This window comes from Pungitius pungitius, chromosome 6, assembly GCF_949316345.1.
Source record: "Pungitius pungitius chromosome 6, fPunPun2.1, whole genome shotgun sequence".
NCBI lineage: Eukaryota > Metazoa > Chordata > Actinopteri > Perciformes > Gasterosteidae > Pungitius > Pungitius pungitius.
The window spans coordinates 16437716-16450817 of record NC_084905.1 but is presented as its reverse complement, the minus strand read 5'-3'; the positions used below and the strand labels follow the sequence as shown (position 1 = coordinate 16450817).

General features: G+C 43.2%; 1 protein-coding gene across 1 annotated transcript; it reads right to left on the bottom strand.

The window, feature by feature from the left end:
• Window positions 1–10583: 10583 nt before the first annotated feature.
• On the bottom strand, window positions 10584–12234 carry foxb1a (forkhead box B1a). Its single transcript, XM_037452572.2, has one exon. It carries the CDS (start codon window positions 11807–11809, stop codon window positions 10868–10870), a length of 942 nt encoding a protein of 313 aa, XP_037308469.1. The 5' UTR covers window positions 11810–12234; the 3' UTR covers window positions 10584–10867.
• Window positions 12235–13102: the final 868 nt, after the last annotated feature.

Here is a 13102-nt window from a genome sequence, read left to right as displayed (position 1 = left end):
TTTGCTCTTTTTCTTGCATTATAGATAAATGCACCACGGAGACCCCCCAAGTATTTCGGACAAGGGAGAAGAGCTTAAATATTTATGCCTAAGCCTCTGGAGGCCCACTATTAGTATTAAAATGTTTTACTTTCTGGGGCTGTCACTCTGCTCTGGCTCCCATTAACAACAGGGCTGACAGGGACCTCTGGGTCAAACACTTTGAGGCAACAAAGGCCCTGATGAAATCACTCAGTGAGACCCAAATTACTTCTGTGTCATTGCTGAACAATATTTTCTCCCCAAAGCATTCCTCCCTCTGTTAACGCCATGACCCCTTCCGCCGCATTTGGAAAGGATTGTTTGTCTATAACACTGGGGGATGGAGATGAGGAGAAGTTCATGGACAATGTTCTCGGCTGTGTTAGCGCCCCACAAGCACCGAGGCTCCACTCCCTCTGTTTTGTTGTGCTTTGTGAAAAAAGTTGATAAAAACAGGTTGTAAATGGAGATGGGCAGTTGGAAATTAACATGTTGGGTGGAGCAATGAAGCAGGAAATCCAAATATACAAGACCTCAAAGAGAGAAGGCAGGGGATGTGTATGAAGAACTGAAATTCAAACAAAAAGTGAATCATTTATTACTAAATGTTTTGTGAACGTGACGAATTATAGTATAGCATTATACATTATATTAGTATAATGTGAAATGTCTCAAGGAAACTTCCCTGTCTTATACTGGCACTGATTTTGACATAGTTCTGTATGTTGTGAACTGCAAAAATGAAGTTTAAATTCAATATTTGAATAATCTGTTTAACTATTAACGCAATCTAACAAAGTATACTCAAGGCCCTCCAGAATAATCCTTGGAGATGTATCAACATATGCATGGATATCATCACCAAAAGAAAGATTGACAGTTGAAGCTTTAGAGAGCCATGGAGTAACGCTGAGAGTGGCACAATTGGATGAGCTGCGAACAGTGTCAGAAAGGCCCGGAAAGGAATGAGCGGGCAGGGAAGCTTCAAATCCCCTCTCAACCCCAAGTGGGTGGTCCTTTCACTGTGGGTAACTGTGCAGTCGCCAGGCATTCGCACGGAGGTTTTTGAAGAGGACCGGCTCTCCAGACGCAACATTCACCGTCCCAGGCCCATACATCCGCAGAATTAGATTCATGCTACACTGACTTTATTTAAGCAGTGGCAGCATTAAATGACAGCCAGTTCTCTGGGTCTTTTCTCTGGATTAAAGGATGATTCAGGAGAGGAAGGCCGAGTGGCTTAAGAAAGAATTCATTCAGGGAGAAAGAAGTCCATAGTTTATCTGAAAAAAGTAACTGAGACCTACAGAGGTTGCCACAGTGCATTGAACACTGTGGACATGTGTGAAGATTGAAGCAGAAATATGCTACAGCGCTCACTCCTCCCATCCAGAACCACAGCACACACACACACACACACACACACATCACACATGTGTCCTCTCCTGTTTTAATTGTATAGAAGCACAACTTTTCACACAAAGGTTGAAATATTCCATAGTAAAATAAATGGCATTGCTAAATATACATATAATATTTTAACCTTTTACATTTGTTATTCAGTCATATTATGTAGAACTGACTTCTCTGGTTTATTATGAAAGCTGCAATATATGTAGTTAGTGTAGTTTTTTGAAAAGCACGGATCAATTATCAATTAAATAATGTGATTGCATATTTTCTTAACTAATAAGTCAATCTGTTTTTTTAGTCCAGCATCTTTTGGTCGAACATCTTTTATTCACTTTAATCCTCAACAGATGAATAGATAACGGAATTACAAATGGTAACTTATGCTATAATGGAATGAAATAGAAACAAACACTTTTACTCTAATAGACAATATTGGAGAGGGCCCTGGCCTGGGAATGAAAGCCAGCCCCCCCTCCAAGCCGGGCACATGAGAACTGTTTAAGTTGGCCCCACAAGTCATACATTTCAATGATTTCAAAGAGACCTCCAATTAAAAGCTACAAACGTGTCTTTGGAATGCGAACTAACACAATTAAATGTGTTTCATGAGTGTATTAGAGGAATAAGTTGTGAATTAGCACTTTGAATACACAAGGCTGTTTTCATTCCCCAACTCCTTTCACTCATTCACGCAGCCGAGGTAAAGAGCTCTTTTTGAAGTCAGCCGGTTCCCTTTCTATTTTTTTTTTCTCTCTCTCCGAGCAAAAGAAGATTGAGTCAGCCTAATCTGCTCCTTGTACATTTGAATGTCTTCTGCAAAGAGCTCATCCTGGCTGCTTGATAAAGGCCCAGGTGCAGAGACAGTGGCCGTGCCTAAATTTGTCTCAGTGGGGGCTGTAAATCACTGGGGGTGGGGGGGGGGCCCATCCTTTGAAGATACGAGCTTGCCTCCCCGGCTGATTTGTGGCCAGAAGGGCGAGCCCTTTTTTCAGGCCCTGCACAACGCTCTGGCCAAAACCAGGGAGGGTCTCAGAAGGAGGAGGACTCATAACTCGGCGGTATGCTCGAGGACTTTCAATCAGGCTGCACAACACACACTCAATTGCAGTATGAAGAAGGGCTTTTGAATGTCAAAGGTCAAGTGGAAGGAGACTCTGGATCATGGGGATTGAGTCACAGTCGGGAAATCATGTGCAAATAAAACTGTTTACTTTGCTCTCGGGAGAAAACATTAATAAGAACTCTGCTTAAAGGTGTTGAGGACACCTGATTGGACGAGCCAAAGGGATGGCATGGCTTTCTTTTTGTAAGTGCTCAATCAAAGAATCCGGCATGACCTTTTCACAAAGGTCAACTGTGATTGGTACAGTGCCGCAGGGCTCAGATATCGTTCATGTTTTCATTTTTTCTTCCTTGGTCGTAACAACAACGGCAAAGCTGACACGCACACTCACACACACACACACACACACACACACACTGGCCCTGCTATTCATTTGTCCACTACAGTGCCATCTAATGACGCCAAAGAAAAGAAATTAGCTGACCATTGCACGCTCCCTTTGACCAAGTCATTAAGGTGGCCAGTGTGGAGCTGAAGCGGAGCCCTGTGAAGCTCCCGGTGACACACAGGCCTGCATTCCTCTGTTTGTTATTTAGATCCTTATTTACACTTGTTGTCAGCGACAGGCTGGAAGCACAGCAGTGGCTTCCTCTGTGGGCCGGATAACAATAAGCCGTAGGGAGCAGCCCAGCGAGGCATTTAGTCCGGCCCTGCCCCGTCTCGAGAAGAAGGGGAGAGGAAAGTTTACTGCCTGTAAATCAGAGGCTTTCACTCCCCGAACGCCGAGGCCTTCCCGTCCTGCTGATCCCCGGCTCGACACCTCGGAGGTCCCGCTGTCAACGGGAGGACGCTGCAATTTGATTTCAAAGCATAATTATATTGTTTCATTCTTCTAAATTTGCTCTTCTTCTAAAGAAAGGTGGATGCAGCAAGCAAGTGATGTTCATTTGTGGTTCCTAAAGTGCTGCCCTGGCTCTTTCATCATGTTTCATCACTCTGCGCTTTGGTTAATTAATTAATGACCCCCCAGCCCCCCCGCCCCCAAAAAAAAGCAGAACTATTTTTTCAACAAATCATCACAAAAATGGACAGATAATCTGAAGCTTTTATGCACAGAATTTCAGAAAACTCAACACCATATGAAGATATCATATCCACTACATGGGGCAGCAAAGACCTCGACCAGTTAAATCAGTGTTTTGTATTAAGGAAAATAGTTGCCTGTTTTTTTTTTTATAACGGTTAAAAGAATAATTATAGCTGGAGGGACCACCAAACCTTGAAAGCTTATTTAATGACAGTACAATTACATCATTCATAAATAATCAATTTCCTAAGAGTATTGGGGACTTTATCGTCCCTACAATTGTGATTAATGTGCACCGTATGATGACACAGTACACAAAATTCCCAGTTTGAAACAAGCGTTATCTCGGCCCCGTATGGGTGTGTGAGCCCATTGTAACCTTTTTGTTTGGCGACTTCCTGAGAAGACAAGCAGTGAGAATGTGTTGGTTTGGAGGTAACAGCAGCTGTGTGCTACGTGCCTCTGATCCAGGCAGCTATTGACTTCCTGAGATTTGAATTAATTACTTGCTTCACAAGAGAAACTGGATTGCTAGTGGAACCCCCTAAGAAGTCCACTCATTCTTCAGAAACTGCCCCATGGACTTGCAGATGGTTTCACTGAGATGTGCTTTCCCATAGAGAACAATTATACAGGGGATTGTGGAGCTGGCATAAACCTGGAGCACACAGTCTCCATTCTGAACATTTCAAAACAGCCATAGGGGAGGTTTGTGACTTAACATAAATTAGACCACCAGGGAAATGGGGAGATCTGAAGTGGCGGAAGGGCAATATCACAGATAAACGCGTTGCGCTGAGCGCTCTTGCAACGCCGAAAAGAAAACAGAAAATGACACTGTGACACATCGGAATCAGATAACAACAACGCGAAATCGCCCTTTAACGTTTGACAAATGTGAGCACTGCGAACGCTTTTCAGCAAACGTGACTCCGTGCAATGCTGGTTTAGTCGATTCCGCCTCTGTGTGTGTGTTTTCGGTCCAAGAAAGGAAACAATGACGAGAGCAATTAATGACATGAAGAAAAAAAAACAATTACAGCTGATACTTTTGGGGGCTTGTGTTTTAGTGTGAAAGGGATTAAGTTGCTGCCGCCGTTGTGTTCTGCTTACTTTGGATTGGCTCAAGGCCTTGTGTTTGGTCTTGTTAGTGCCAGCGGCTCCAGTGAAGAGTACACTTCAGCTGTGATGAAGGATGCAGGAACGCAGAGGCTACCAGTGGCTGCTAATTAACCTCTCATTGTGTTCGCTGACAAAGAAACAAAGGAACAAAGTGGAATTTCAATGCAGGAGATTATCACAATCACAAAGAGCGTGGTGCTGGATCATGCACTTGATAGGGATCTTCTCACCGGCCACGACAACATGAGATCGGATCAAAGACAGATGAAGTCACATTAACAAAACAATGCATGTCTTGTTATGCAATAATCAGCCATGTGGCGCCCTTCGCTGGTGAAGGAGAACATGAATGCGCAGCGACGCCAGAACGATACGTCTTCCTCTCCCAACATCTGCAAGATTGCATTTGATTGTGAGAACTTTATTGCGGCCTTTGTTCTGCACGAGAGGAGGTAGCATCCTTCCTCAAACACATCAAGACAAAGAGGAAACGGGCTGTGTGTTCTTCGCTGGTTATTGTGGCCCCTGCTTCTGTCCCACTGTCTGAATAGCAATTACTGCTGACTTCCTACCCAGTGCAGAGCCCGGGCCCTGCTGAGGGTGTCCTGAACCCTGCAGTTGTCCAGAGGGGAGAGAGACAGGAGCTGTCAAATCTCACACCTCTGCCCTGCTGCCTGTCGGGGTAGCGCTCCTCCAGCTGCTGTCCCCACGGGGCTCGCTGTACACTCGTGCTAATCAGCTCCATCTCATCTCTGGGAGGAACTAGCCCCAAGTGGATGAAGGCCTCTTTCTCACCTCTGCTACCTAGCGCACCTTTGAAGTCCTGTGCAAGTGTTAGTTTTATGGCTGGAGATGTTACGATAAGATCCCACGGAAAGGTGACGAATTAGCTTTTCGTCCCACATTTAAAAGGGGAAATAGCAGGCTGCTAAAAGTCCACAGACTCTGTTACAGTTTTAACACCTAACAGTTAAAGCACTTGAGAAGCAACAACAGTGTAGCGTCAAACCTGTTAAGTACCTTAATTAAAGCAGCATGTTTGTATTTAGCTTACTTCCCACACTGAGGTTCTGCATTAACAAGCATTTGGCCAAGTCGTAGCCGTGGGGCTCCTACGAATTGAATGCAATACCCTGCAAGTGCAACACATTTTGACAGGACAAGCTGGGACAGAGCAGCACTTTCGCTCTGAGAACACACCCTCCACAGGCACGCCAAATGAAACGCCGCGGGATAGATTCATCGGGAATAAGCATGATAGAATTCAACATTATCAAACCTCGTGGACGCAGTAAGAAAGCAAGCCACACTGACGTCCAACCCTACCTTAATGGTAAAATGAAGACGACGTGTGAGTCAGATCTCAGACGTAATGGCCGCAGGTGGACAAGATGGAGCCAGAAGTTTGATGAATGAGTTTCTGTTGGTTGTCAGTCTCCAACCTCGTCTGAACCCGTCCAACACTTGCACAGATTTGGGAGGTAATAACAAGAGATCTATATACATTCAAACAGAGACAGCTTTGCAGTCTCATATTGTGAACCTAAATATATCAGCAACTGTCACTGAACTGTGCGACCAGTGTCACAACATTGCCCGTCATGCTATTAGTGAAGTGAAGTCATTATATGTATACAGCTGAAAATCACAAATGTGCTTCAAAGGGTTTTAAAATGTGTTCTCTGTCCAAAAATCGACAGAATCAATAAATGAAAGGAAAAAACATCAAGAACATCAGAGGAGTGATGGACAAATTACAATTCCTTGCAGGATCTATTTATACATCTAAATATTCACACAGAAATCAATCTATATATACATATGTATATATATGTTTATTCTTCTGCTGAGGAACTCTTTCATTTGCACATCACAACCTGCAGCAACAATGTGAATCCTTATCTTGAATAACAATCATCAGCCCATTTCCTGGAACCAGTAGGTCTTCTTTACGACATCCACTTCCACCAGATAACTTCAATTTCAGCATGCGGCTCAAGAGACCATTTAAATAACATTAAAAAAAACCTTAAAAAATATATATTCCTCCTTTTCTGATGGGCTGGAGCATGAACTGAGAGCCTTGAACTTTATGCCATAAAGGAGTTTCATCGCAGTTATTAAAGCACACGGCCCGCTTTAACTTCCAGCTTCTGTCTGCTGCGGCTCAGTGGAATTTTGCCGCCGCCACCCGCTGCCATAATTTGTTTCACAGTCACCACCCAGCAGCATGAATCAGATGTTGACACTCTAATTTCATGCACACATGGGTGTTTGGCTGGGCCAGCCCTGAATGCTGCTGCATCCCTCTCTCCCTCCAGCTGCCCACTATACCTGCCCTTTGCCCTCGGACACAGCCATGTAACGTAGTTAACCTGCGAGGTCACCCTTTATGACGGATGATTTAAGCACAGTCTCATAATGATGATGTGCACCGTGTGGATTCGACTTGTGGCAGATTATCTCCACGCCGCACCATCTTTTTTTTGGGGGGGGGGGGGGGTATCAAGCAAAGCAGATGGATGACCTCTGACAAAACCGTGTTACAAATGGTTGGATTTACTAGTGTCATTTTATTTGATTTGTATGAACAGGTTTAAAAGAATGATGGCATCGAAGAAAATAAGAGTGTTTACCCAGTAGCTCGTCTCCCACCTGTCAGGAGAGCACCACACTGCTCTATTTACCACCAAAATAAATCAGTTTACATGGTCCACAGCTCCATCTGAAAATATTTGTTTTACTGTGTGGTTTTTGTATAGAAAAAAAACTATGCACTTGAAATGATGAAATATAGCCACTAGCCATGTTTCAAAATGTCAAAAGGCTTGTCAAGGATTGACACATTTGCAGAGCATAATTAATGCAAGTTTTGTCCATCACTGATTATTTTGCTGCTTCTAAAAGTCAGAGATGACATAAACAGTGTTTCTCCGCGTCCTCATTCTGTCAGCTCAAAAAGCCAGCAAAAAATAGTTTTTTCGCAGTGACCAGCAGGTTCACCGTATAAACATAGACGGCCTCTCCCAAACATCTCTCCTTCACAACCAGCCTGACAGCTCCTCTCATGAGTGAGCATAAATCCACAAGATAAACTCATAAACAAATAAGTTGTTGTTGTGTGCCGTGGAAGCCGGATAATGGCCAGGGTTTTATGAAACACTTGCTTCCTCTTGACAAATATCCAAACAATAAACACATAGTAAATAACAGCACCCTGTCCGTATCAGCTCCCTCCTTGAGGTTAAGTTGAGTTTATTGCGGAGGCCACTGCCTGCATGCATTAAGCAAATCATAAATTATACATGCTAATTACCTTGGGCCTCCACTTTAATGAATTATTTTAATTAAACTACAACATTGGAGCTTTACATGTGGTCTATATTTCACTCCCTGCCTAAGATGACCTTCTTCTTTGTCTAAGTGTAACATAGTGGAGAGAACAAGGACAAGCAGACTTGGTTTATGAAACTGAGTTCATACGGATCTTACTGAAAATATGGAAAACCTCATAGCTGAATTAGCAACACCCAGTTTTCCAAATCGGGGGTGCCAGATGGGTTTCCAATGTTGAGGTCAAATATATTTCTTCCCTCACCTGTAACCTTTGGTTGCCCACTTTCACAAAAATGCTCATTTGAACATTTTTCAAGCTGAAGATTTTTGTTTATTTGTGAACACACCTTTTCCTAGAATTACTTGAGTAATTTCTATGGAACATGCGGCCAACGTACTGCATCTTAAAACATGATTAAACGACGTAAGGATGTTGCAGTTTAAATGTTACATTTCTTCAAAGTGGAACATAATTCATCATATAAACACTATTTTTTTTTAAAGTATGGTTACTTTTATAAATAACACATTCTGGGATGATTTTTTTAATGAAGGAGTTCTTCTTCACAAAAGTTTTTGCAGACATTCATTTTTATATATACATATATATGTAACATATATCATAACATCATATTTGATTTATAACAGCTGCAGTAATAGCAAATAAGACAAAGTACACTGAGATCCATCCTGATGGGTAAGTTTAAATGTGTGTTAAATATATATTGTTGTCCCCAATTCTTTTGTGGCTGGAGTCATTGCTTTAATGTGCTTAGTGAAACAAAGTTGCATACGCATGTTGATGTGATTTAAATGAAATCGTGATGACCAACCAGAAAAATGTAATCTGATTCCAAATTAAAGCTTGTAATCTGCCGTTGCAGTGTCAATACATTAAATCATCCAGAGTCCGAATGAATGTTACACACACAAATGCACAAAGTCAGGAGAAGAAAAAAAAAAAACTAACACTGTTGTCCAAACAGTCCATGGGGGAGGGGTGGATTTAAATTCCAAAAGGGTCTTGCAGCTCGTTTCCTAGTTCCCCAGTCAGCAATGTGTTTGTGAAAAATCAGTCTTTTTGTCTTCCTGAAAAAAGGCTAAATCTACATTGGTGGCCCAGTCTAAGTTTGCTTTTCTTTGCACTTTCAATTCAAGTGAATGAGGGAGAATGAAGTGGCCCGAGACCCTTTATTTGATCTACTCGATTGTATAAAGTGACGGAATTCAAATGTATTTGTTTAATACCCCTAAAAGGCTGCTGCTTTTCTATAGGCGAGGCAGCTAAAGCGCTTTTTATCCGGAAAATAAATCTTGGAATAGAATGATTTTTATACATATATATATTGTAGAGGTATCTCCCTCTTTATTTAGAAACTTGTTGAATTAAGTCTGCCTTAACATTACAGCACGATAAGGTCGAAACATTTAAGAAGAAAAAAAAGCCTGTCACTTGTTTAACTGCGCGCGATGACTTTTGAAGGAGAACGTATATAGCCTAAATTTGGACACTGTGTGGGGCTTTTCTAAATGTTTATTGTTGGGCTTAATTGTGTTTAGCCCACAGCTTGATGAATGAGCCCAATTGTCTGCGCTGTGACCATGCATCGCAACTCCATGCATCCTAATCGACTGCACATTCATTTCTCTCCCACTGCTTCTCTTCCACACTGAAATCCAATCTGGATACACGAGATCAGTGGTATAGTTGTTATTATTATTATTATCACTATCATTGTTAATTGTATTGTTATTATTTAACAATATTTTTAGTAGGAAATTAATGTATGTTTAATATATTTTAATACATTTAATAACAATAAGAATACTCAAATTAAACGTTGTCTTAGATTAAATCTTCAGAAACATTTTTGATTGTTTACTTCACTTTTAATGAGAAAATATTTCGATGATCATTTTTTTCCAACTCATTGCAGACTGTTTGCACACTTTTCGGAAGCACGCATGCTTGCAAAAGAAATATCAAACATAAAAAACAACAACAATAACAACAACAGTAACAACACAAATTTTTTTGAATGCATGCTTTTACCTAAAAAAACAAAGTACAAATTTACAGCATCTGATACACATGGTCACCACAGCCTTTTAAATTAAATGCTTCACAGAACTTTTTCTGGAAAATAGATATCTAAAACATAAAACTAAAAAGTGCATTTTACAACATTTCAGTATCAGTTATTTGCAATATTCACACCTTGCATTTTGAGGAGGTCTTATACCACTTTTCCGGTTTGAAAAGACATGATAACTCATTTTGCTTTCTTTTTTTTTTTTTACAGAGATGGTAAGAACAAATCCTATTCCTATTTGGTATTCCCTTATCCATCATTACAGTATTTAAAAGCAAACGAAAACACAGTCATTGCCTCGCAATTCCATTGACATTACAGTGGTCACACAGAAACGGTGCAAACATTTTGCTATTTGATACAACTGAAAAACTGCCACGGAATTTGCAAGCACTTCAAATCAGAGTCGGTGGTGCCCAAAAAAAAACGTCCCAAACGATCCCCCCCCCCCCCCCCCCCACTCACGTTTCAAAACAAACCGAAAAATAGAGCTATCAAATAATTTATATTTTCAAGAGCAATACTTCGCTGTGCGATTCTGCGCTGGACTTCTATGACACGATATAAAGCGACACTTTCGACACACACACACACACGCGCGCGCACACACACACACACAAATAATTCGATATGCAACTGCAACTCGCCTTGATAGTTTCCGACGACAGAAAATATAAACTTTGGGATTGATAAAAAGGTTCGTTTGCATGAGGAAAAAAAAAGTTCATGTGGTCAGTGCACAGCCACGGACTGCAAGCCGGGGGGGCTCGTCAGAGTCTCGCTCGGGGTCGCGGGGCTGCTTTGGCTCGTCGCCGTCTGCGGGGACGTCGGGCTCAGCGACTGCGGCGAGTTCGAGAGAAACGCGGGAATGTGCGGCGGTAACGCCGAGAACCCCGCCATGGAAGTCGGCGTGGGCTTGATCGGCACGGGGATGGCCGGCAACGACTGTCCGCCGTGGCACAGCGACTTGAGGGGCACGCCGTACGCGCCGTACTCGCCGCCCGCCATGGAGATAGGGGCCGCCGTGTCGATCATGCCGGTGTTGTACATGTGCGGCCAGGCGGTCGTCAGCTGGTTGTGCAGCGGGTACCCGGCGGACATGGACTGCATGGTGGAGAACGCCAGGCTCCCCGGCACCTTGTACTCTCTGGCGATGATGTTCTCGATGGCGAACGGGTGCTTGAAAGTGGACGACTGAGACACCCCGAGGTTGTACGAGGACATCTGGGGCAGGTGCGTGCCGCCGGCCGCCAGGGCGCTCAGCCTCAGCTTGGCTTGCTGCTGCAGGTAATGGGCGGCGTCCGACTGCTTGCTCGGCGCCAGGTGATCGCTCGAAGTCAGCAGCTTGAACCGTTTGCGTCGTCTCAAGAAACTCCCGTTCTCGAACATGTCCCCGCAGCTCGGGTGCAGAGCCCAGAAACTGCCCTTGCCCGGCTGATCCGGGCGCCGGGGGATTTTGATGAAACAGTCGTTGAATGACAGGTTGTGTCGCAGCGAGTTCTGCCACCGCTGGGTGTTTTCTCTGTAGTAAGGGAATCTATCCATGATGAACTTGTAGATTTCACTGAGAGGCAGCATCTTCTCGGGGCAGCTCTGGATCGCCATGGCAGTGAGGGAGATGTAGGAGTAAGGTGGCTTCTGGTCGCTGTACGTGTTTCTCCCTGGACGAGGCATCCTGGATATCTTTCAGGGAATAAAAAAAAAGCAATTCAAAAAAAGTGTAGTCTCCCTTAATTCCTTGACGAAAGCTTGCCACTCTTCATGAAGAAAAATAATTTTAAAAAAACACCCAGCGAGGAAAGTTTCAATATCGACAATGCTGGAGTTGGCGTTGTGCGTCAAACGGAAGGGGTTTGAGCGCCTGTGCGGTGTGCGGCCGGCCGGGCGGTGCGCATTTATGGAGCGACGGCTGCTGAAAGTCTCTCTGCCAAAAGTAAGTCAGATTGTCCCGCTAGCGGAGCTGAATAGATTTCATTTGGCGTCCCGGATAAGACGAGCTAAGTGGATGCCTCCATGGCCTTCCTCTAACCATCTGATAGTTTTATGTAGTGACATGAGCAGAAAAGACCCCTGTAGAGGCGCTCCATTAATGTGCCACCTCTTTGCTATCACATGACAATTGCCATGGGAGGAGGGTGGGGGGCGGAGGGGTGGATGGGGGGGGGGGTTTGGGGAGGAAGGCATAATCTGGTTTCATTTACACCTATTTACATGGACACCTTGGGCCAATGGAAATCATTTCCATTTGAAGACAGAAAAAGCGGTGAAAGGGCTCGGCAACCGGAATTGAACGGCGACGATACTCGGCGTGTGAAGGTATGCGCTGCTGCTGGACACCCGGCGGTGTAGATGTTTGGCATTTATACGGTATATCTTTAATCATTTAAGGTGAAACTGGCTTTTAAGCATGCGTTCCGTTGTTGAGGCAGATGTGCATTTTATCTAGAGGTAGATTCATTAAAAAAAAGACCCTTTGTGCAGTGGTGTGTAACAAGGGCCGTTTTCTATATTTCATGCGCGCTAATAACCTTTTTTTTAATGATGTGGGTTTGAAATCAAACTTGCTTTAACACATAAAACATTGTAAAAAAAAAAACCCAACAAATTTGGCTTCCTCCTAATTAAAGACTAATATTGTTTACGAAGTGCCACACAAAAATGATTTGCCATGAGCAAGTTTGTTGATGAGCCGACTATTAGTTTTTCTCAGCTAATTTGGCCCCGAGCTGCGCAGAGGAAGCAGCCGATATGAAAACATCAACACAATGCAAACAACGTTGTTCAAACCGAAACTTCATGAGGCAGTCAAGTCCATTGTGTTTATGTAAAGAAGATTCAAAAGTACTTCAGAAATGCAAATAAACCCTTCAGGATGGTGTGGTGAAAACTGTATAAAATATCCATAAGTCAATTATATGAATGTGAAAACCAAATGGGAAGCCTATTTTGAGCTATTGCTATTCAAGC